Source organism: Strigops habroptila, chromosome 11 (assembly GCF_004027225.2).
Source record: "Strigops habroptila isolate Jane chromosome 11, bStrHab1.2.pri, whole genome shotgun sequence".
NCBI classification, from domain to species: domain Eukaryota; kingdom Metazoa; phylum Chordata; class Aves; order Psittaciformes; family Psittacidae; genus Strigops; species Strigops habroptila.
This window is the reverse complement of record NC_046360.1, coordinates 3,302,231-3,326,645: the sequence shown is the minus strand read 5'-3', so window position 1 is coordinate 3,326,645 and position 24,415 is coordinate 3,302,231. Positions and strand designations below refer to the sequence as shown.

At 42.6% G+C, this 24,415-nt stretch overlaps 1 protein-coding gene across 4 annotated transcripts in view; it reads left to right on the top strand.

Annotated features, from left to right (window-relative positions):
• PITPNM2 (phosphatidylinositol transfer protein membrane associated 2) overlaps positions 1 to 24,415 on the top strand; it is a 134,329-nt gene that overhangs the window by 67,741 nt on the left and 42,173 nt on the right. For all 4 annotated transcript variants that reach the window (XM_030502452.1, XM_030502451.1, XM_030502450.1 and 1 more), the window contains exons 4-6: positions 15,312 to 15,526; positions 17,139 to 17,260; positions 18,896 to 19,129. In XM_030502452.1, coding sequence (XP_030358312.1) covers positions 15,312 to 15,526; positions 17,139 to 17,260; positions 18,896 to 19,129 — 571 coding nt within the window. The remainder of the gene's footprint in view (positions 1 to 15,311; positions 15,527 to 17,138; positions 17,261 to 18,895; positions 19,130 to 24,415) is intronic.

The following is a 24,415-nucleotide window of genomic DNA, read 5'->3' as shown; positions in this document are numbered from 1 at the left end:
TAGTTTTGAATTTGGGGGGGGTGTGTGTGGTATCTAGGTGTAATATTTCTTCACTCTTATGTACCACTATGAAACAGATACTAATCAGTTTAGGCATAAAACTTAGATTATTTTAATAGGCTTCTGAATACTGGTGGGAATTGTTGTTGGATTCCCTGTCTGCAATAAAGCAGTTAATTAAAATGTTGGGTTTTTTGTAACTCAAATCCTCTGTGCCCACATTCTCTTGGTGTTTGAAATCCAACCAGGAGTATTTTAAAAAGGAAATGAATCTGAAGTGTTATTTCATTGTCCCACGCTTTAAATAAAATTTACTTTTGCTCATCCAGCAACACACACATTTAATACTGAGTTTGCAGAACTGCTTTCTGTGGCAGGATGAAGTGATGTAGAAAGATCTACTTTGGCTTAAAACCTAAAATGAATTCAGGGGAAAAAACCAAACTCCCTAAACTAAAGCAAAAGCACAATTTCCCCGTTTCATCCCTGACCATTTGTGTTTCTTTAAGGACTCATGCACTTGGCCTTGACTATTAAAACAGTCTGTGGTGTGTGTTTTCCAGTAATAACAGTCAAATTCCTTTTTCTGACACAAATGTAACATCTTTGTGTGTTTAACCTAAATGTTAGCATAAATGAGTAAACATTTTTCTTAGGTGGCTTCCTTTTTGTGTATCTTTTCCTGACACTTTAGTTGCTTTGAATAGTGTCATTATTTTGTTAAACTTTTTGTTCCAAATTTGTCTCAGCTGCTTTGAATAAGGAGCAGGTTGATGGAAGCAGTGTATTAGCTATGCAGAAGCTGTCGGTGAGCAGCAGAGCTTACAGGGGAAGGATCTGATTAAGAAGGAGGAGCCCACCTGATTTAATGGAGGATGAGTATTTAACTGAGGAGTGTGAGGTGTTCAGGACTTGGTCAGGGGCTGAATTTGCTGTTCACTTTCAGAGTTAAAATACTTCTTTTTATTTCATTGGTGCAGAACACTGGATTCCTCTTTGTTTCCTTGACAGTGATTTTAACTGTATCTTAATGTCAAAGGACGTGATAAGCCATTAGGGTGTCATTCAAGGGGAAGTTCCCTGGCTCAGGAAACTCCTCAAGTAATTACACCTCTGAATGGAGCCATCCAGCCCTGCTGTAATTTTCTAGTGCATTGATATACAGCAAAGTAAGGTTTCCTCTTAGATCAGGTGCAATAGCTGGTGCCAAGTCAGGTCTCTCATCTCCCTCCACTTACCTGGAGCAGGGGGGTAAACTGGGAACACTGCATGTAGCCTAAGATCCAGGTGAGCTGGAGAAGTGCGTGTCAAGCAAGTGACTTGGCTGCATTATGTGTGCAAATAGTACAAGAGGAAAAGTCAGCTGTGCTTTTTACTGAAAACACTAGTCTTGGCTCAAATTTGAGAAGATGAAATAATAAAACCAGAAAACTTAGGGGTAGAATGTGGAGTTTCTATTCTGTTTCTTAATGTTGGGTAACAATCTGCTTCAGCTCTTCCTGAAATTGGTGGAAAGTTTCCTGCTGACTTCAGTGGGAGCTTTTCCTAGGCCATAATTATCAAATGTCTTTTTCCCTTCAGTTTGATTTAAAAGTGGAGGTTTTGTCTTTGAGGCAGGTACTGGGGCGAGAGCACTGGGGAGCATGACTTCCATTCTTACCAGAGAATGAGAAAGGGTTTCATGTCTCTTATTTTTCCTGTGAAACACATAAGGGGGCCACAGAAAAAGTAAGTTCTGCATGTTGAACCCCCTTAGGTGAACAAGCTGAGAGATCTTTGTAAAGCAGCAGTGTTGAGGCATTTCTTAGAAGTCTTTTGGCTGAAATGTAGAACAGAATGATTTAGAGTAGCTCCTGGGGAGAGGAGCGATTCTTAAAAGCAAAAGGTTCATTTCAAAGACATTTGTTGGGTTGCGGTGTCATCATTGCTGGAGACACTCATCAGCCTGGTCGTTTAAGAAGCAGTTTTCCAACAGTGTAGAAAGGAAGATGTCACAATCACTCCTCAAGGGTTTTTGAGAGCCTTAAGCATGTGCTTGAAAGTTGATCATTGATTTAACTTCAAGCTCATGAGTGAAGATCCTCATTAAACTCCAAACCAGTTGGTATAAAGCTGCTCTTTTAGGAGCAATCAAATAATTTTCCTGGGTTTCAGCAGCCTCCAAATGAAAGTTTTCCAAAAGGACCATTTCACCTGGGGGATGAAGCCCATGAAATTGCTCTGGGAACCCTTTCTGTGGAAGTAGTGCCTCAAAGCCATGCAAGGCAGGGATGTTCAGATGCAAGCTGTAGCGCTATGGCCATTGTTCAAAGGTGTTTTCATGGAGGTCTTTGCTTTGCAATGGAAAATTCTTTTGTCTCCTTTCATAAGAGAACAATCCCTCCTTAGAAGTCTTAACAAAAATTTCCACCAGATTTGATGATCACACCCAAGTAGCAAAGGATCCTTCCCATTAAACAGGGACAGGCTGTACCCATATTTACTATATTTATTGGCTGGAAGAATTAATGCTGTGCAGTGTATAATCCAGCCTCTCTGTTGGTTCTCTGCACCACTAGGCAGGCCAGACATGCCATAAATCATTGTGTGCGTGCCCCTGTTGCTCTGTAATTCCTCTTATACTTAAAGTTCTCCAGGCTGGTATATAAAGTTGTGAAAACTGAGATGAATGGCTGCTGCTTTGCTATTATTATTATTAATTTATTTTAATTTGGGGATAAGGAGCAACAAGTCTCTGAAGTGTTGCTTTCTTCTACCTTCTGAAATACTATCTACAGAGACAGTGGTTTCAGTACTTTAAGTAGCACTTAAATTCTTCCATAAATAAGTTAATCTTACATTACAGTGAAGGACTTAATGTACCCTTGACTTGCAGGCCAGCAGATCTGAACTGAATTGGTTTTCTCTATTAAATTTTAGCCTTCCAGTATCCGTATTTTCATCGGGAAACCTCTCACGCAGTGTTGTCAGTGTCTTCTGGTTGGGAGCCATTGCTGCATTAGACACACAGCAGTTGGGTCCTAGCTTTTCCATGTTGTGTCATTGTTGAGTTTTGGTCTCTTTTTCTAGCCAAATTAAACGATACTCATCTTTATATCTGAGCTCGGAACCAGTGATCTTCCTTCCTCCTGTGACCTGGTTTTATTCTGGTGCATAAAATGGGCAGAGTATTTCAAAACAGTGAAATCATTCTGTGTACTGCTTTTCTAGACAACAGTTCTGTGGTAAAACTCTTTCCTAAGAATCTGTACACACATTTAAAGTCCTGTCCTGCTTGCAAGGATGAGAGATCTCTGGATATACTTAACCTTGAGAGTTGCCCGTAGGACTGGGAGAGCTGCAGTTTGACCTGGGGAAACTGCAGGCTCCTCTCCTAATGTAAGCAGAAAGCAAGTAGAGATAGCACTGAAGTGAGTTTCATGAAGCGCAAACCATTTATGGAGGGGACAACTGTAAACATCTGTAGGGATTTCTTTCTTCCTGCAGGAATGCTGAATCCAGGACTCTGTCCTGGATGTCTTCTCTCTGCCCATCAATCCCATCAAAGGCATGTGCAGTATTTCTGTCTCTGTAAGGACTTTGAAGTCTGTTGGGCACAAAGGATAGGACCATTCTGTGTTATACATTACATAGATCTTATTAAAGTGTCCTTTAATTCTTCTTCTTCTAAGTGAGCTGCACATTTGTGTCTCAACAGCTGTCCTTTCCTGTAACACTTGCTTCCTTTTCTTGCGTGTTCAGGGAACCTACCTTTCAGTACACCTCCCCTCACCCCAGAAACAGCACACACTTTAAAGTGAGATAGATATTGTATTCCAAGATCTCAATACGTTTGTCAGAGAGATCAGCATGATATTAGCCAAAGGTCAGTCCATTTATCATCTTGATAACGTTCATTACTGTGGTTCCATATGCCATAAGATTCTGTTGAGAGACTGTTGCCCTTCTGACCCTTGTATAAGATGAGAGAATTCCTCTTGTTATTAAATGTTATTTTTACATCAGTGTCTGTAGCTTGCTTTCTCCGATGTAAATAACTCCGGTCCTCATTTTCTCCACACAGTTTTCTCCAAGTACTTGTGGACCTTCCTTCAAAGATAGTGTACTTTCAAAATACTCTTCCAGACCTAGTTATTGCCTTTTGAGGATGAGACTTATTTTAAGGTGCTGTGTCATCCTGATAAGCTAATAACGTTAGTATGTTATTCAGCACTCCAGGGGTCCATGACTGCAGAAGGATTGGCCCCTGTTTGAGGCAATCTGTTAGAGAGAACCCATCTGCTCAGCACTGTCTGCTGATCTCAGGCAGGATCCTGGGAACTGAGGGCTCTTCTCATCTTTTAACATGAGCCTCTCTTCTACATTCCCTCAGGGCTTTGTGTTTATTGCCTTCCCTGAAAAATCAAAGCATGTTTCCAGGCACGATGATGCTGTGATGCTGATGGAGTACCCTGAGTCACTTTCCTCTTTGCCGAAGGATGGTGGTTTATCTGTCATTTCAGTCTCCAGACCCCTGCACTGTCCTGTTTTCTCCATTTGCATGTAGCTTTCAGGTGGCACTTCTGAGAATAGACATAAAATGTGTGCTTGGTGGTGGAAATTCTTGAGGCCATGTCCTGATATCTGGGTGCAAAAGCCATGTCCCTTAAACTGTTAGCTACACTTGGCAACTGCCAGCAGGCTCAGCAGATGGTGAAAGATTGATTGAGTGAGGGAAAACAAACTAACCCTTCATCTCTGGACACTGAAGAACTGGATGGCTGATTATTTTTGTTTCATTTGCAGATGCCTTGGCCATCTGGACAGATAGACATATATGCTTTAATTTTAAAATCAAGTGACTCTGCTGACAGCTCCTGAGACCCTGGAATCACAAGTCTAAAAGCAAAAGTCTGGTTTGAAGTTTTTCTGCCAAATTCTATGCTGCAGTGTTAAAAAGCTGTGACTTCTCTGTTCTCCTTTCTTCCTTTGGTTTTCATAACCTTTTCTTTGTGATCATGAGGGCTTGCATCCTTCTGAAAGAAGAGAGTGAAACACTCAGCTTTGAGAACAAGGGCGGTACTGGTACGTTCAGTGCTACCAGACTTGCAGTCTGATTTGCACAGGTGACAGTGATGGGTTATCATTTTGGGAAAACAGACAGAAATAGCAAACATCTTTTCTGCATTTACTTTTTTATTTTGAAGTCATTATCCTGGAACAGTTCTTAAACTGGCTGTACTGATGAAAAAAAGATTGATTTTAGAGTCGTGAACTGTGTTGCCTTGACAGTTCACACGTGCTCTCTTTCTCTAGCAAAACTGAGTGAAGCTATAAAGGTTATAGCACAACAATTAATTCAAACTTCAGACTGGTACTAGTTTGAATACAGGATGCAGCACTGATAATCCTACTGAGCTTGTGGCTGTCAAAAATCCTTTCTCCTTCTTTATTCCTATGGAAGAAGATTTCTGATGTGTGGACAAAGTCTTGACTGTTGACCCAGATTAGGTTCTCACGTCTTCAGATACCTGAAGGCAAATAATGAATTAAATATAAGGAAAACTGTGGGGATTTCTTTAAGCCAACCCTCCAGTATTGTAGCATACAGCCTATTGTTAGTGAATAATTGCACGGGGTTCCTAAAATCTAAGGGGTGTAGCCAGAGGATCAGAATTGATCCAAAACACCCTGAGTTGAAATTTCATCTCTGACTTGCAATATAATAATGGGCAACTTGCTTTACCTTCCCTTACGCTGGGGACAGTAATTCTCATAGACAGTGTCTGTGGAATAGTTAATACAATGAAAAATCTGTTGAAAGCCAGGGAAAGAGATAATCAAGGTAAGATGAAACACTGAGCTGGAAGTGTAGTAGACATTTTGAAAGATGGAGCATGTGGAGTAAACAAGTTTGAGGTATCTCCATAATAAAGTGATTCCTAATTCATGTGCCTCTGGCACATCCAGCCCCGGCTCTGTAGGAGTGTAACTTTGTAAGGGTGTCTTTGTAAGACAAAGTGATTAATGAGTGGCCATGGGAATGGTTCTCTTAATGCTCTAAATTTTTTATGGTCCTGCACAATTGATTGTCCCCCAAATGTCCTGGTTTTGTACAAACAGCTTCATTAATATCTAGACCTGATTCTAAATAACGCAGCGCATACAACATCTGTACAGATTGATGCTGCCCATATTTCTGCTCTGTTTTGTGCGAGTCTGCTGCTGACAACCTGTCCTGCCTTTAACTTTTAGGGCTTTTTTTTAGAGATGTGTTTTACATTACAAGAAAAGCAGCCAAGAGTGGTGGTGCTGCAGTTGAAGGTAACCTGCACTTGCTTGGGTGAGAATGGTCCCTTCTTCAGGGCCTTTTGCATGCTCTGCTTCTGCTGGCTCACTGTCTTGCAGGACTTGGGTCTGGAAACCGAGAAGGAGGAGGTTCTTGCAGCTGGAAAGAGCTGTGACCCTCACCTCAAGCAGCTCTTGGAAGAGTGAAGGAGTGGCAGGAACAGACCTGGAATCTTCTGGACACTAATGTGCCTCCCATCAGAAAGCAGCTCTACGTGTGCTTCTCTCTGACAGGCAGACCCTTCATGAGTGACATCCTCATCTTTCTCCTTGTGTGCTTAATATCTCCTTGAAGGTAGAATTACATAGTGATTGTATAATGGGACAAGCATGCAACAAAAGGCCGGCAATTCCTGAGTGATAGTCCCAATTCTTGCTTGGTAAGCTTGAGGGAAGAGCCCCATAATATCCCTGCTGCAGGCAGGGGCATGATCAGATGGCAGCTCCTTGCAGACCTGGGAAAGACCCAAAGGGAAGCCCGCTTGGAAATTGCTGCTAATCAGTATTGGATCGGGAAGATAGATGTTTAGATGCTAGCTACTTTATGGTTACTGTCAAAATCTTCACCTAATAAGCTAGTGTGATTGGATATCCCCAGTTGGATATCATGAGGGTGAATTGGCTACCCTGATGGCTCTGAGAATAACCCCTGAGCTGCAGAGAGTCCTGCTGAGGCTGAGTCACTGGGATTTCTGATCTACATTGGAGCATGCATTGCTTCCAAACGCAGTGTCAGGCAGGGATGTGAAAGGTGGTTCCTTGAGCTGTAAAGTGAGTGGATCTGGAGGAGACCGTGCTCATGGTCAGCAAAGTTTTAGGTCTCTCTGAAATGTTAAATGTCTCCATATTGACCGAGCTGCACTCTTTGGCCACCTGATACAGCAGCCTGGAAAGGGGCAGTCTTTTCATGGCATTGTGACTAGGTTTCTGCTAGGATGGGGATTCTTCTTATTTCTTTACAACTCTCTCTCATTTTAAGACTCCTTTTGTTTGTTTTCAACTGGATGTTAGGAACGCTTAAGACTGGGTTTTATGTTCCACTGGTGAAGCACCAGTCTTTAGGAGAAGGGGTATTACCTAGATGGAATGAAACACTGCACGTTGTCCAGCCACTGTTCAGACCTAGAAGGAGGATGTTTAGAACTGCTGCTTTTTTGCCTTTATTAATAAAGCCATTGTTAAGGAACAGATTTCTTTCCCCTCTCCCTGGGGTTTTGGGTCATTCCGATGTGTACACTGCAATGAAGGTCAGAGTCAAAGTGCTATTGTACAGCCTCATGTTCTGATCGTTATCTTGTTGACTCAAACGAACCTTCCTTTGCTACAGAAGTATTGACACTGGCCCTTCATGTATTATTTTTCTTTAACAGCATTAATTGGATTAAAATCATTGTCATGCGTGAAGGAGGTGTGTTGGAGCACAAAGGGCACGTGGCAGCCTCCACTGTGGGCACCATGGTTACTAGTGACATCACTTGGATTGCTGTTAAGAGCAATGATTTGTGTGCAGTATTCAAGCCTGAGTGAAGATGGCCTAAACTAAACCTGGTGGATTGCTGATGCAGTCCCATTGCCATGGAAACAGATGCTTTGGTTTGAAGCTGCCTGCATGTGTAACATGGTGCACATGGTGTAAACAGAAGCATGGTCCTGAGGTGTCTGCAACTTCTGAAAGGGCAGGAAAAGTGTTACTGGGGAGAGTGGGAAGTCCCTGTTGCATTTGGACTTGGTTCCCTGTTAATGTAGTGCCAACCTAGTTGTGCACAATGAGATAAGAAAGCCTTGCCTTTGAGTAACAAGAACAAAACTCAAAAGTCCTTTAGTGTCCTCCAGCAATTTTGCTGTTGAAGGACTGTCAGTCCAACTGGACATGGATCACTTCTTACTTTTACCTTACAAAGTGCAGTCTCAAAAGTACTATAAAAACCTACCCCTGGGGTAACAGGGTTCCTAGCTCCTGGCTACCTTTAATACTGCCTTTCCAATATAACCATTAGGACTGTGCTCAATTCCTGCAAAATAGGAGTAGAGAAGGTTCTATGTCTTCCCTCTTTGAGGACTGTTTTGCTGTATTTTGGTAAAGGTCCCTACTCAATCCCAGTGAAGACGACTGCCGCATCGTGGTTACGATGCTGAAATGAGGCTTGAAAGAGCTGGGTACTTGACTTGCCCTGCCAGCAGCTCTGTGTCTTCAGGTTACTTTCTCCCCCTTCAAAATGGTGCTCTCTTGTTGATTCCATCATCTTTAACATGAGAGGACTCAGCTATTCTGAGTGTGGCACAAAAGCTTTTGACAGCACGAAGTTGTGTGTGATGTTCCATTTCAGCTCTCAACTGCAGTAATAACTGTAAGCCTGGTTTTTATTTTTAATTTAATTCATGTAACTTCCTGTTTGCTTTTAGAACATCTTATGCACTGACTAAACTGTGTTGGTTTTGATCTGATCAGAAGTTCTCCTCCTTGGCTTCTGTAAGTGGAATAGTGCCATCCCCTCTGCTCCCTTCTTTCACACTGAAGAAAGCTTTTCGCTTAGGTATCACCCTGATTATGGTGATATGATTTTAATTGAGTATTTCAGGTCTTTGACACACACATTTTTAAAAGATAAAACCAATAAAAACCAGCTTGGGAAGTAGGACTTTATGGTACTCTTAGGGTAAGGCAACATTTTGTTGTCAAAGACCTGATTTTTGCTTACCTGCAGTAAATACTGACCATGAATGGTGCCTGGTCTATCAGATATCTGTATGAGCAGGCAGAAGGTTACCAGTGGTGAAAGCAGATTGCTCGTAATGAATTAGATGTCAGTTTGAATGCTCAGAAAGGAGTGGTTAACAGAACCCAGAGCTGAGTCATACCGCAGCAAGAGGCAGCTGAAGATAGAACGGATACACCCAGGTGCATGCACATCATCACTGTACATGTTACCCATGTACAAAAATGTGTTAAGAATAAACCATGCATTAGTTTTCAGGACCTTTTGGTGTTTTCTGGTATCTCTATCTCTGGTTTTCTGGTTTTAGGTGCTGTTTAATTCTGGCTTGCAGCAGCTATGGCTGAAACTGTGCATCTGTTGTCATGCTGTTTTATTTGTGGTGTTTGAATGCTAGTATCACCACAATAAGCCCAGAGACATGGCTGAGGCTAACGCTGCTTTGCTTATAACCTCTCCCAGCATTTCTGTAGAAGGCTTATCAAGTGCAGGTCATCATCTAACTGGTACCTTCTTAGTAATGCAGCTTCTGCTCTTGCACAGTGCCTGCGGGTAGGAGATGATGAGGGCTGGCAGGCTGCTGCCTGCAGCACGTCAAGGCAGGCAGTTGGTGATAGGAAGAAGGCATCACTTTGAAAAATCAATTAGAATACTGAAATCTCTGTCAACTGGAGATAGTTGGGAATATTTTTCCCTTATGTATGCAAGAGATTGAAAACAAGTAGTTTGTTCCTCTCCAAGCCTAAACTTTGTAACTCAACCTTTACGTCTTAGGTGCCTTTCTACTTCATTTCTAAAACTGAACAGAAAAAAAACCTCAGAAATGGGTCTGATTGGTGAAACCAGGTCTTAATAACCTATCCAGTGATGACAGAAGTCATCTATCCTAAGCAGCTTCAGGCATTTTTGTTGTCTGGTGGATTGCGTGAGGCAATTTAGGCTTTCTCTGGTTCCCAAAGGACAGGTCTGTTTCTGGGGACTTAATTGGCATTTGTGGTAGCCTTAGTATCCAAACCAATAAAAAAGTAGTAATTGGCCAAAGAGAATGTTTTCTTGGCCTCCCTTGCCACAGCAGCATGAGCAAGTATGTTAGCAGGATCCTCTGGGGATATTTGCTGTCATGTTCTTGTTCAGTGGTTACATAGCTGCTTTTGCTGTCATCATTAACTGAAACCATCAACCAGTTGTAAACTTCTTGTATCTATATCTGTGCCTAAATGGGATAAAAAAAAAAATCCCAAGACTTCAGTGTTATTTTAATGGCTTCTCCCAGAAGAATTTGTCTGGACTATCAAAATACCCTGTTGCCAAATGGGAGCTGGAGGAAAAAAATATCTATCTTCATATCTTCTGGTTATTGTTTACAGACAGTGATTTGCGTCTTCGTTTTCCATGGACAATAGTTCTACCAAGTATAATGCTGTCAGTCTTCATAATTTGAATAATCTCAAATCAAAACTCGCATGGGTCATTGAAATAGGCCACTGGTACTGTGTAAATATGTTGCTGACATGCACCAGTAAACTTCATCGTGAAGCTAAAGCAAGTCAACCTTTTATAATCACTCTCTAGATTGAGGGGTTGTACTGTAAACAATAATCAGTGGTAAACAAGGTAAGATTATAGCTATAATCTATTTTATAAGCTAGAACAATGCCTGGATCACCTATGACCACCATGCAACCTACCCTCTCTTCACTGTTCTCTGCAGTACCACTGCACTGCTCAGAGTAGTAAGTTACAATTAAAAAATCCTCCAACTTTAGGAGAAACTAAACCCCAGAGCCACTTGCAGTGCTGCGAAACACTGCAAAGCAAGTTTAATTTCCACAGCTTCACTTCTGTATTTCTCCAGCTGGTACAATAAGGCCCATCTTAACTTTTATCCAGCATTATGCATTCTTGTTGTGTGAATGCTGCTGTTCCAGCTGTAGTAAGACTCCTCAAGTTGTGGGGCTTTCTGTTGCCATCAACCATCATTCCTTTACTGAGCTGTACCCACATACAAGAGGCCTTTAGTCACTTGGTCCCACTCATCTGTGCCTGGTGCAGTTTGCTGGACTAAGGCTTCGCAAGTTGTGCTCCGTGTTGTTAACTGGTAGAGAGGCACATTTTTGACTGGGAAAGGGGATGGAAGATCTGAGAACTACTCAACCTGTCTTTGCTAGTGGAAGGCTTTGTTTGCAGCCGTTTGTCTCCCGTTGTGAAGGGCAGATGAGAAATGGGGTTAGGCTAGCCCAATGTTTACATGACATTCACAGGAATTATTCGTCTATGATTGTTATGGGGAGGTCATGTGCTGTGTCCCATGCTATGCTGCTGTGCCAAGAGATTTATTTTAATAGAAGCCTTTAAGTAACTGGCATTCTTGCTAATCATGGTGCATCTGCTTCTCTGGGTTCCCTGTTATGAGTAATTTAATGCTATTACTTTAGCTAGAAGGGATCTGTGTCACCATCTGTCCTGGAAAGCTATTGATGGGGCTGTGCAGAGAACATGGAGTGTCATCAGCAGAAGAGAGGGACTTCTAAAGGGATGGCTGGATTTCATGTTGTAGTACGATATAAGATGGTTTACTGCAATTACAGCTTAGATAACTTGCATATAAAGGCTGTTAACTACAATTTGATTTTATTGGGGACCATTCCTCAGGTATTTATAGAGAAGATACTGTCGTCAGTTAACAGCAAGTACTAACAACACGGGTAATCTGCTAAATAAAGCATTTCTCATAGGGGCATGAGTCTATGAGGCTGAAACCTTCAAGACTGACCCTAAAATGCCTGTACATCTGCCCCTCCCAGCAGACAAATACTCTTTGGAGAGGGTTTGCCACACACTGCTCAAGCCAAATGCTTTCCTAATCGATGGCTGGTTTTTAATTGTTGTTTACAGACCAATTCCTTGTAACAAGCTCTCTCCATGCTGTAGCTGAGTCACAATAGACATGAAGAGGCTATATGGTGGGAAAGCAAATTGCTCTTCACTTCCGTAAGTGGTGTACTTTCACAGTACCACTTATACGCAGAGTATCATCCTGGTTTCTCAAGTGTGTGTGTCTGATGTCTTTATTTCTATTGTCTGAGGAATGTATCTTCTTTTTGTCTTTGTGACTGGTTAGTAATCGTGATGTGTACCATCTAACCTGACTTTTTGGTCCTTCCTGACCTCATTGTGGCTTGTTGCCTTCTCAATAAGCTAACTGGTGGGTATGAGAGCATGCAGGGCTGGGAAACAGCTTTGTGTGGGTTTATCGTGTGGAGTTTTTCTTTGATCATACAGTCCTTCCCACAATAAGTTATATTATGTTATGAGTATAAATTGGCCTGACTCACAAGTCCTGGCTCAAAGCATAGGTTGGGAGATAAACTTTGCAGCTCTAATGGTTCTGTCATGCAAAGGTACAGCTCTTATTTCACATTCATCAATTAAATGTTCTTGCTGTTCCTTGTTATATCTTACGTAGTTAATTTGCTTAAAGCTTTCAACTGGGTGAAAGCGACTGAGGGCTGGAGTTGGTCATCTGGAAAGGCTGAAGGAGGAAGCATGCCCTGCTCTCAGAGTAGGGTTCATGGTCTCCTGCAGGTGCATGGAAGTGAATAAAATAACCAGAAATGAGAAGTGGGACACGAACTGGCTTCCACAAACAGCCTCAGTTAATTTGGGTTTTTCCCTTCTTCCTTCCTTCCCTCACAAAGTGTTGGGACCATTACACCGTGCCACCCATCACATCTCCCACGATCAGACGGCGCTGAGAAGCTGAGTGTTAGCATTGCCAGGTCATGTAGAAAAGCTGCTTATGGAAGTATTCATGTAAAGAGAAAATTGGCCGATCTTGTGGGTTCAGCAGGGTTCTAGCTGTAGGATGGGAACCAGGCAGCTCGCCTTCGTATGGAGAGATTTTTCTCAAAACTGGCTAAATGAGGGAGCTTGGCTTTGCTTTGAATCCTCATCTTTAGTCTTCTCAAATGGATCAAGTTGGGGAGAAACCTCCTGCTTTGATCCATCTTCAATCCATCTGGGAATGTAACAGAAGAAAAGAGGTTTTTTGGGAAGTGTATTAAGCAAGGGTGACGTGGCATTGCAGGGTGGGCTGCCAGGTGGGCTGCCAGGGGTTTCAATAAAAGGGAACGTACTGTAGAAGAGCTCCCTGGCTGCTGCTTATCTGTGTAATGGGAGCTGAAGTCAGAATCGGCAGCAAAGGATCTTGAACCTTCAGACTTATGGTTATGGAAGCACTGGCCCCTTGCATGGCCCTCTGGAGACCTTCAGAAGGTGGAGAGCTATTAAAGCATAAGGCATATCTCAGGCGTAGCTCTGAAAGGAAGAGTATGAAATTGCATTCTGAGAAAGAAAGCCTAGAGGGTATTTTTATCTATTTTCATATGTACCGTGACCATTAAAACAAATCTTCAGTGTTTTGGTTTTCTGATTCAGTACAAGTGTTTCTAAATCTGGGGACCCAGTTCTGTGTATGTCCGTCTTGGCACAGCTCTGGGAGGTGCTGAGCCCACGTGGTGCTGTGGATTTCTTTTGCAAAACCTCCTAAATAGGTTTTTGTCCCAGATGAGGACTTTCAGATTTGACTGGAATTGCTGGTAACCGTGCAACCTAGAAGGGAGTTTTACATCCAGCTGGTGCACGGCTCTCCATGTGATAACTTGGCACGAAGAGAACCCGTCTTTCCTCTCGTTATGATTTCCACGTGCTTCTGCCATATAATAAAACTCTAGATCTCCATAATTTGTATCAACTGTTGAGAGCAGATGCTGTGCTATTATTCTGTCTGACACATTCGCTGTGCCTGCTGGGTTCCTGCCTTTGCCGAGACCTTTGAATTAACCAGATTTTTTGGGTCATCAAGATTATTTAACGTTATTGTCATAAATATTTGTACAGGACTTGGTCAGTGCTTATATAAGAACTGAAAGACAGTAATTTGTTCTAAGAGGATGTGTGTTTTAATGAAGTGCCAGCTGAATGTTAGAAATAACTGTAAAAAAAACTGTTTTTCTTTCACAGGGCTATTGCAGTTGGTGGGGTGGGAAAAATGACTATTTAGATTGTCAGTTATTTAGATTTGTTGGTTATTTAGATTTGCTGGTTACGGCTGTTTAAACTTAAAATTGCTTGAGATCTCTTTAAAAAGAGGACTGTTTACTTCTAAATAGCTATGCTGGTTTATTATCCTGCGCTCAAAAGATGAGAAGCTGATCTCTTGCATCTTATTAATCGTTTTCTGTTAAACCATGTTATCCTTTGTATTGTTTGCATGCCAAAACTGAGGAGCTGTTATTGTGTTCTATTTCACAGTTGGTTCTTGCATCAAATCCCTTTGATTTTTTTTTTTTCTTAAATTTGAAAGTCCTGTGCTCTCAAATACAAACAATAAACTCAAAATACTAACAATGTGAATCTGTTGTTTGGAAATGGAGAAGGTTACACATCATCCAATCTGCTGAGCTGTGTTAGCAATGAATAAATATTTGCTTTGCCTCTCACTCTTCTTAGAAGCACTGAAATCAGTATTTTTTTATTATTGAAGGAATTTTTGCCAGGTTTCTCAATGAGGGACAATACTACAAAGAAGCCAAAATATGGAGGCTGCCAGGGGGTGCTGTGTGCATTCTGGCAAACTTGGGTTGTTTCTTCTAAATATCTTAATTAGCAGAGCATAGTCTCCAAGCTGTTCTTGGAGAGCTGCTGCCATGCCAGACCACAAGCAACAAGCCCCCATATCCTGTGGTTTTAGGTCATGAAGTAGCCTTCAGTACTGTGATGTTGCGCTGAGCGTGTGTGATTCTTCATGCTGATACCACACCACAGGAATGTGCCAGGTTGGACAAACTCCCCTTTGCCATGTCATCTGCTGATGCAAAAGGTTTTTGTGCTCTTGGGTGGTTCACAGCTGGAGCCAAGGTTTAGTGTTCTCTCAGGAAGAGCGATGTGTAACCTGTTACAGGAGCGGGAATTGATGTGTCATTAGGTCTCCATTCAAACTGTCTCTTTGTGTCCAAATCTAGTTTCCTTACAGGATCTGTAATAAATCAAATCTCTGTTCCTGTGTTGGCCAGAGGAGTTTTTAAATCTTTCCTTTATAATCTCTAGGTTGGTAGTCTTACAGCCAGGGTGCCGCTACAATTACGCTGTCTCTATGAAGCTCTGCTCAAAAGGAGTCCTAGAAACCATCCCCAATGTTCAGGGGCTTTGTAATCTTGCTACCTACAACGCACTGAAAGGATTAACTACGTGACACATTTTCCCTTTCAGAAAAAGAGCAGAGAGGAGACATGTGGGGAAGGCAGTGGAGTAGAGATCCTGGAGAACAGGCCATATGTGGATGGACCGGGAGGCAACGGGCAGTATACTCACAAAGTGTACCACATTGGTATGCACATACCCAGCTGGTTTCGGTCAATATTGCCCAAGGCAGCTCTGCGAGTTGAAGAGGAATCATGGAATGCATATCCTTATACAAGGACAAGGTAAACTTAGCAAAATGTCCAGAGCTGTTTCCCTATTTTAGAGAGAAGATTTGATGTCACTCTCTGTGGCAGTGGCATCTCTTCCATCTCCAGTCATGTCCTTTAGAGAAAGCGGGGTCAAGTCCTAAATTCTTACACACTGCTTAATGTCAGGAGTGCGAGTGTTCCCTGGACTGACTTCATATGTACTTGAGACTGTGTGGCTGGTTGCTCTAAAATGTGAGCTGTTTTGTCCATCAAAGCGTGGGAAATCTTGAATGGTTTTTATTTAGTCTTGTATCCTGCACTGCATGTTCTACTTAACATTGCAGATATCTGCTAGCTCAGTGAAGTTATAAATGTACGTGGTAATGGGACAGTTGTCATGTTGAACACTGTCAAGTAAGACAGGATTCATTTGCTCAAGGGGGGGAAAGTGTGAGAGAAAAAGCTTAATAAATAAATTTGGTGCTTCTTTTCTGGGAACTGTCTTTACTGGCATTTAGCTAGAAAATAACAAACCTACATCTTATGGTTTTCACCCTGAGAAGGGAAGAGAGCCAGAAGCTCTGCAGAGTCCCCTGGGACCTCCTCGTTTCAGCTGATTTTGCCTGGAAGGACTTCAGATACCATGGAATAAATAGCATTTATGCCAATTACTCTGGTTTGGAGCATTCGCTCTTTTCTAGGTTTACAAGTCTCATATTGCTGTCAACTTTCATAATAAAAAGGCTTTCATGGATATTTTCATTTTTATCAAAAACCTGGAAAAGTTTCATAGTTGTGTTTTAGCTGGTGTATACAAGTAACATCGGTCTGGGGAAGGGTGAGGAGACAGTGTCTGCATATGGGTAGTTGCTCGTGACTAGATATAATGGAGCTGTCTGACTTTCAAGTGATTAAAGTCCACTTCCAGTCTGCTTTTTATCTATTCTCTTGAAATGCCCATGAGTCAATCAGTTGGCCAGGAAACCTGGCACTGCAACAGTGCCATAGATTCCAGGCAAGAGCTCTGCTTTCCTCTTGGTAGAGGTGTATTTCCAGGGTGTCCTTGTATTAGTAGCTGTGTCATAAGATAACTTGTTAGTATAAAAGGCCCAAAAGTTATCTCCTTGCTGCAAACTGGTCCTTTAAAACCAGTCTGTCCTGGTAATAGTATCCTGGAGGAGACATTGTCAAGTTAAATTGCAGGGTTTTGTCAGTGTCTCTGCAAAGTGATGCGACTTGGTGGTCCCCTTGGGCTTTCTACTTGCCTGTTACTAGCTGGGAAGTTATTTCTTGGTCAATGAGGGTGCCCAGTCTGCAGTAACTGTGTGGGGTACATTGGTATCTTCTCACCTGTAATCCATGTAACACCTCATGGGGAGCACACCCCTTTGCAGTGGGCTTGGGGTTATACTAAGCCAGAGCTATTCCCATGAAGCCACATGTCTGAGGCGAGCTCCTGTCTTAAAGAAGTTATTAAAGAAAATCTCTTTAATCTCTACAGCCAGTATTTTAAGCATATCAAAAGTAAAACATGAGCGAAGGCTGGCTTGGATTTGAGGCTGATTTTGTACATCTTAGGAAAGCATTTTCTCTGCTTGCCAAGCCAAGCAGGATTTACTCTAAGCTGCATTGTTCTTGCTTTCAGGTATACGTGTCCTTTTGTGGAGAAGTTCTCTATTGATATTGAGACCTACTACAAAACTGATCCAGGAGATCATGTCAACGTGTTCAACCTTTCTCCTGCAGAAAAAAGACAAACCATTCTAGGTGAATAGCTTTTTTCTTTTATTTTTTCCATTATTCTGCTCTTTTTTTGCTTGGTATGTCCCATCCATCCCTCCCAAACATATATCTGCACCACTGTTGGTGTCAGGCTGCAGGGTAGGGTTACATCAAGTGGAGTGAGGACACCTGAGTTCTCTTCTAGACTTAATGTAAATCACATGGAAATAATTTGAATCCCCATGTGTAAATTGAAGCTGATGCTTTCCTGTCTGATTTGTGCAGCTCCTGAGGGAAGTAAGCCATCTAATGATCTAGGGAGTAATAAGTAGAAATAACCGCAGAAGAGGAAAATGTTGCTGTATAATTATGTAGCTCCTTTGCCTGTATGAAAATCATTCTATCTGCACTTCTGAAACATGAAAGTGTATTTCATTTTTGCTTCCTCTCCTTTTAGTCTTGCCCTCATGCAGGTTAACACCTCAGCTTCGCAGCTGTCTTTAGAAGATTGAGTTAATGAGCCTTATATATGTCAGGATTTAATGAGAAAAGGCAAAAGGGAACATCTGATAAGAAGGCAGAGAATGGCAAGAGTCAGCTATTCCTCTGTCTTGCTGTCCCTCGTGGTCCATGCTTGTGGCATTCCCTGGAGACCTGGTTGCATGGCAGTAACAGCCACACAGGACTGGAGCATCCCTAACTCTAAAACTGCTGAGGCTGGAGAAGTGTTGAGCTCAGGCTGGCTTCTGGCATCCTGTGCTGTGCCTGAGCCCTGGGGAATGACATCTAGTGGCTGCTCTGGCTTCTTGAGCACTGTTGATGCGTGGGACATGGCAGTAACCCTGTGCAATCCTACTTGAGTGTTATATGATTCAAACTTTGATTTGAACTTCAGTTTGACTGTCCTTGTTCCTCAGCCTATCTGATCAGGCTTTCAGTACTGAGTAAATAGGTTTGAGTCATGCTGCCTCACTGAGGAGTGTCGGAAGAGCTGTTGTTTCTTGGGAAATGTGATCCTGCCCTTCAATCCAAACTTCAGATGCTTCTCCTGAGGTCTGGAGCATTCACTCTGCTCCCATTGCAGTTTCCACTTCTCCATCGTTGAAGTGTTAATTAGCACTTAAGTTAAACTTTCTGCCTCCCATAGTACATCTGATCTAACAGTGGCATGTGAGGAGTTACCAGTAACCTCAACTGATGGCCTCCAAAGATAAGATGTGCAGTGGGGAATGTCTTTTCCATGACAGGTCTAAGAAAGGGCATGTTTATTTAACCATCTCAGCTGAGATGGAGCTGTAGCACTGTGAGTGATATAAGAAAAGCTGAAAGATGGAATGTGCAAAAGATCTTTTTGGAGCTGGAAAGATGGAGTGTGCAGATCTGCCAGGGTGCTGGGGACCTGCTGTCACTGTGGGCAAACACATTTATTTGGAGCAAAGCCTCTGTTTGCTGTAACTGCATACTAGTTCCTCTGGTAGAGCTGATCACTGCCCAGCAGCAATGTATAAACAATTTAAATATATAAACAATTTAAATTTAAATTAAGTGTAATTAAAAAGAATCTAAGTTGCTGTAATGCTTCTGGTGCTTACTGAAACAGAAACAACTCCTTAAAAATGGTATTTTCTTCTTTCGTTCAGGAAAAGGAAATGTCTAACTGTTCCTATTCTCTTTCTATAGATCCTATCGATATTGTTAAAGATCCTATCCCTCCACATGAATATAAAGTTGAGGAGGATCCAAAGCTGTATAAATCAGTGAAGACTAAAAGAGGCCCCCTCTCAGAAGACTGGATTCAAGAGTACAAGAACAACCCTGGGAAATACCCCATCATGTGTGCATATAAACTGTGTAAAGTCGAGTTCAGATACTGGGGGATGCAGTCGAAAATCGAGCGGTTTATCCATGATGTCGGTGAGCATTTATAGTCTTGCAAAGTTCACTGTCAACTCCTTAATGTTGTTTCTGACTTAAAACACAGAGGTGAGGTATGTGCAATGTCTCATATCTCAAGACATGTCTGTGAAGAGATTCTTGGATCTGATTACTCTTTTGTAGAGCTGTGAGCTTGTTCTATTACTTTGTGGCATGTATGAATCCAAACCACATGTAGTCACTGAAAGGGTTTCAAGTGCTGTGTAGGTAACATCTTGCATTCTCTAAATCTATTATCTAAATCCTTTTTAGATAAGGATTTGTCCGTTAAATTTTGCCAGATCACTTTCAAAATCTGACAGTTTTCCTTATTTTAAACAAAATCCTGAAGAGCTGCTCGAAGAAAGAACCTTCACTTCTAAGTCCTGAGTGGTTCCAGAAAACCACTCCCTGGAGCATCCCTTGTTTCTACCTGCCTTGTGGCATGACTGGTGGGGCCATGCCTCTCTGTCCCCTGGGCTGCAGTGTTCAGGGCTCCCCACCTCACTGTGCTGTGTCCCACCATGATCACTGACAGCTCTCAGTTGTGAGGAAATGTGCTGCTTTAAGGCATTGTTCTTAGGTCAATGCTTTTAAGGAGGTATTATTTGTGTCCCAGAAGTAACTCAGTGGAGACGGTGCAGGTGTGGCAGTGCTGGCAGTAATTTGTTCTTTGCAGAAAAATCTATAACACAACTGATGCAGTTTCTGAGCCTTGCCACAAGAGACGGGATCTGTGGCTGGGTGGAAAACCTAAAGAATAATTTAAAAAGTCATTCTAATCTCAGAAAAACTGCAGAGCTGTGGCTGTCCTCTGCCAAAGTAAAGGCCAAAGAAAGGTGGTGTGAAGGATACTACCTGCTTTCTGTAAGCAGTAAATCCTCCTACATGACCTCTACAGCTGTCCTTTCTATACACAAATCTTCTTTGAAGTGCCTGATGCTGGCGTACATAATTTTATAGCTCTTTTCAGTCATACCATGCTCCTGAGAGCTAATGTGGAAAACACTGATAGAGCAGTGAAGAATGGTGTGTGCACTGCTCTCTGAATAATCACAGGTTGCTTTCTTAAAGCTCCTTTGGTTTTACTTTACCCACAGATGGAAGTTTTTACCTCTTATAGACTGTATAGCAATTAGCTCTCTGCAATGAACTCCCTCGGTGCTTTGGTGACAGGGGTTAACTTAGTGTATACTGCAAAACATGGGGGCAGAGTAACAACTCCATTGTATCTGTTAAATTAAAAAGAAGCATGTGACTCTTCAGTTGTTCAGAGGTGTTTGGCATAGATTAAACTGTGGTCCCTTAGAAATGTTTCTTTTGTATTTCATGAAAGATTGCCTGCCATTTTCCTCTTGAGTGAGGCTGTGCGGAGATTCGAGCCAGCTCATTGTCTGCCTTTCAAAAGGCTTTCCACTCTGTTATAATGATGGCAAATACTGTTTTTCAAAGTGGTTAAGATGCATAAAATCAGAAAAGTCTTTAAGGCAAGACAAAGTTGAGCGAGTGAAAAATGAAAGCAAAAGCTTTGGATATCTACAGAAGATGCGCAGCTTCCCCCTGCAATGGGATAGCCATGGGGAAGCCATTAGTGAGTGGGAGAAGCGCCACAGTACATGTACGAAAGACAGCGAGGTATGAGGATGTTTAAGTCGAAAAGACATGGGCTGCCCAGGCTTACATGCTGATCCAAGTTTGGGGATTTCAACTCGTGGCTGAAAGCAGATGGAGAACTTTGTGCATTGTGCCGCCAATGGTGGACCAGGCTCTCAGATGCCAGAGATGTTCTTGGCATTCCCAGACTCTCCTTGGCATTCTTCTCCTGGTTCCTCTGTTCCCGGCTCCTGCAAATTTGTTTCTTAGGGAATTAGCACACTCTGTGCAGGGTCACTAAGCCAGCAAGAAAACAAAGGCAGAAACCAAGATCAGGATCCAAACTCTGCCCAAGAAGGGGGGAAACAGTACTTATAGTGCAAACTAAAATTAGAGAATTGGTTGAACGAAGAACACGTCTGAGTTAAGTGATGGATGGATGATGATATGTAGAAAGGCTACTGAACACGGAAGGAGTAACTCTGGGGGATGGTGTTGGAACATTCTCAGTCTTACTGAGTGCAAGAGCCGTTTTTTCTGATGACTAATTGGACAGTTACTCAGTGCTGTGACAGCCTGAGACACAGACTAAAATTGTGGGCTATTAGTCTACTTGGCTGTAATATTTGTATGCTTTTTTACTCCTTTCCCATAGAATTTAAGTTTAATTGGACTGGCACTGCATAATGTTCTGCTCCCACTTGCTTCCTAATGGTGCACGTAGGCTATGGTTCTTTTGTTGTTAAACAAGTGTGTTGACTATGTATGGATTATTGATTATATACTATGGCAAAGTGTGTTCCCATACCAGTAGCTGAAGCTTTGTCTAAGCCACTGTGTCTTAGGCTAACTATGCCCAAATTGTTGCACAGTGATGAAGTGGAAGTGGTTCTAGAAAGCTTTTTTGCTTCACTAAAGCTCTCCAATAAGAAAGTTCATCAAGAAGGGCACTGCCCATTGGGGCCTGCAGGTAGAGTTTTGTCTTTTCAAGGGTAGGCAGGTTGCAGTTAGCATGATGTGGATGTGACCGCAGGCTTTCTTTGTGAGTGGTCTGAGCAAGGGAGAGTAGGGAAGCAAGCAGCTATAAGCAGGTTGTCTTTGATCGGATACATTCAGATAACCAGAACTGTACTGACAAGATGACTGATGGGTCTGTAGTAGCCATCAAGGAAATAGTGTTGCACAGGGAAAATCAGGCATCCTTTATCTGCCAGGAAATTGAAAGAGTGTGTTAAAAAATGCTTTGGGATGTTGCTGCTGGGTACATTGTTGGTGGGTATCTGAACAGTTGCTCTATATGGATAGTTGAGGGGATTTGGGCAGGATTTGGTGGTGGGGTTCTCAATTTGTTTTAGGTTTTTTTTTGCATCGAGTTTTTGTTACATTTCCTATATTTACTTCATGTTGGTAAAACAAACACAGAACTATAGACAAAAGCTTTTTAAATTCAGCTGATGAGTCCTCTCTGTCCTGGTTTGTCTCATGGTCATTTACACTTCCTTTTGTACGATTAAGTTCAACACCACAACCTGCAGCCAAATCATTTACAGGAGTCACCTCACGGGTTCAACCACTCTGAGCTGTTGAGGTGGTGAGTTGGAAGGCAAGTGATTTAAATGTTTGCACCCTGCTATAGTCCTCACAGGTGATGCTTCTGCACAACGCAGTGGGAATGTTATAATTAAATCAATGCCACAATCACAGGTACTTCTGAACTCAATCTGCATGAGCACATTTGTGCATGTGTGGTTTCCTTGGCTTCTTTTCTTTTAAACCAAAGCGTTGTGCACTCTAGAGAAATAATAGTCTTGTTAACTACTGATATTACAGAAATCAGCTGGTTCCTGCATCCTAATAAAAACCTGTTCTCATTATTTCTGATTGACCTCAGTGTGTGACTTGCCTGCTGAGACTGTGTGGTTATCTTCCAGTTCTGGGAAAGAAAGCTCAGATGAGCGTGGTGCAGGCTGCATGGAGGGGGAAAAACTACTTTAAAATCCTCCCTGATGTCTCCTCCTTCACTCCAGAGACATCTCTTTATGAGACCATACTGCTGGGTTTGCTTGCTCCATGGGTGACAACGGAGCACCCACCCCACTGCAGGAGGTGGCAGAGGGTATGGAGGAGCTTTGCCCCGAGCCTCGCCTCCACTGGGCTTGTTGCCTTCTGTCCAACCTGGGATAAGGTGGCCGGTGGGATGCTGTACCCAACCTGTCCTCCCCGGCCAGCTCCCACAGCTGAATGGGCTGCAGCCGACCATGAGGCATGGCTCAGAAGCACAGTGTGTGGGATTGAGTGTGGGATAGGGACTTTTTGCGCTGAGCAGGAGACATTTGCACCTCTCCTCCCTCCAGAGAGAAAAATGAAGGCAAACTGGACCACAGATGCCTTCAGCAATGTCCCAGTGGGCGTCTTTAATCTGTTAAAAAGAGATTTTTTTCCCAATTACTCTGTTTCCTGGGTCTGATCCGCCTTCTCCTTTTCACTTCTCAAATAAAAAGCTTGTTTTTCTCTAACATTTTGATTTAAACATGCTGTAAGACTTGATTTTTTTCCATTGCACAAAGGGGGAAGCAATGTCTGGGCAGTTGAGGTCAGTCATTTGTAGCCGGGTCTTGAATCCATATAGCTGCGTGGGGGCACTCAGTGTGTCCTCTTGGGTCTCTGCTGCCTAGTAGAAGGCTTCAGCGCTGCAGGCTGAAGGTTATTAATTCAGTGCTACACTCACTGCTGTGCACTGAGGGACTGCTCAAGTTTTCTATCCCTATCGGTAAAGGGTTTTTTTCTGCAAGACATGACTTTTATTTTTCAATTTCTTTTGTACCTGGACAGCCTCTTTCTCTCCCAGGTTTTCTCCCTATGTTAAAGAGAAATGCAGCATCTCTAACACATCCCAGGTGAAGGCCAGAGGCTAGGAAAACAGTCTCAGTCTTCTTGACTCCGTAACTAATCTGGAGTGATAGACGCACAACAGCCGTGAAGCCATGTAATGCCATCCTGTTTTCAAACAACCAGCGCTTTAAGGAAGGTCGACTGGGGATGTGTAATCCAAGTGATGTGAGCAGTGCAGATGGGGAGGTCTGAGGGTTTGGAGGAAGCAATGCAGGTGATTTTTTTGGATTAAGTGGAAGAAGGCAGAGGGGAAACTTCGGGATACTTTTACTCCCAACTGGTTTTCATGTTCCTTGTGATGTTAGTCCATTAAAACAAGATGTGCAGTCAGTGGCATCTGTGCCTTTACACAGAGAATTTTGAAGTAGTTGGTGCATTGATATACATCAAGGCTGGATCCAGGAGCACAAGCAGAGGCTGCTGAGCCCTGGGTTTGAGAAAGCCTTGAGATGAGAGCAAGGGGGGGATTTGCTCTTGTGTCTGATCACAGACTGTTTTCAAGCTGCTTCAAACAAGGTATAAGTGGGCATTGTGTATGTGGAAGTCCAAAGGATAGTTGTGGTGTTGGGGACTGAATTACAGCCAGGGAAATGTTTTCTTGGCTTTCAGTTTGGATGTGATGGGAGTTTAATCTTCGTCTTTCAGCTCTGCTGATTGTCAAACAGGAGGTGAAGAGGCTAAATCTTTCTCCTGTAGTTCTGCAAAAAGTAATCTGGTGGGGGAGATAACTCTGAATCTCAACTAAGTTTGAGCAGAATTAAGTTGACGAGGCACCTTTTTCTGCCCCCAGAAGGTCACAGT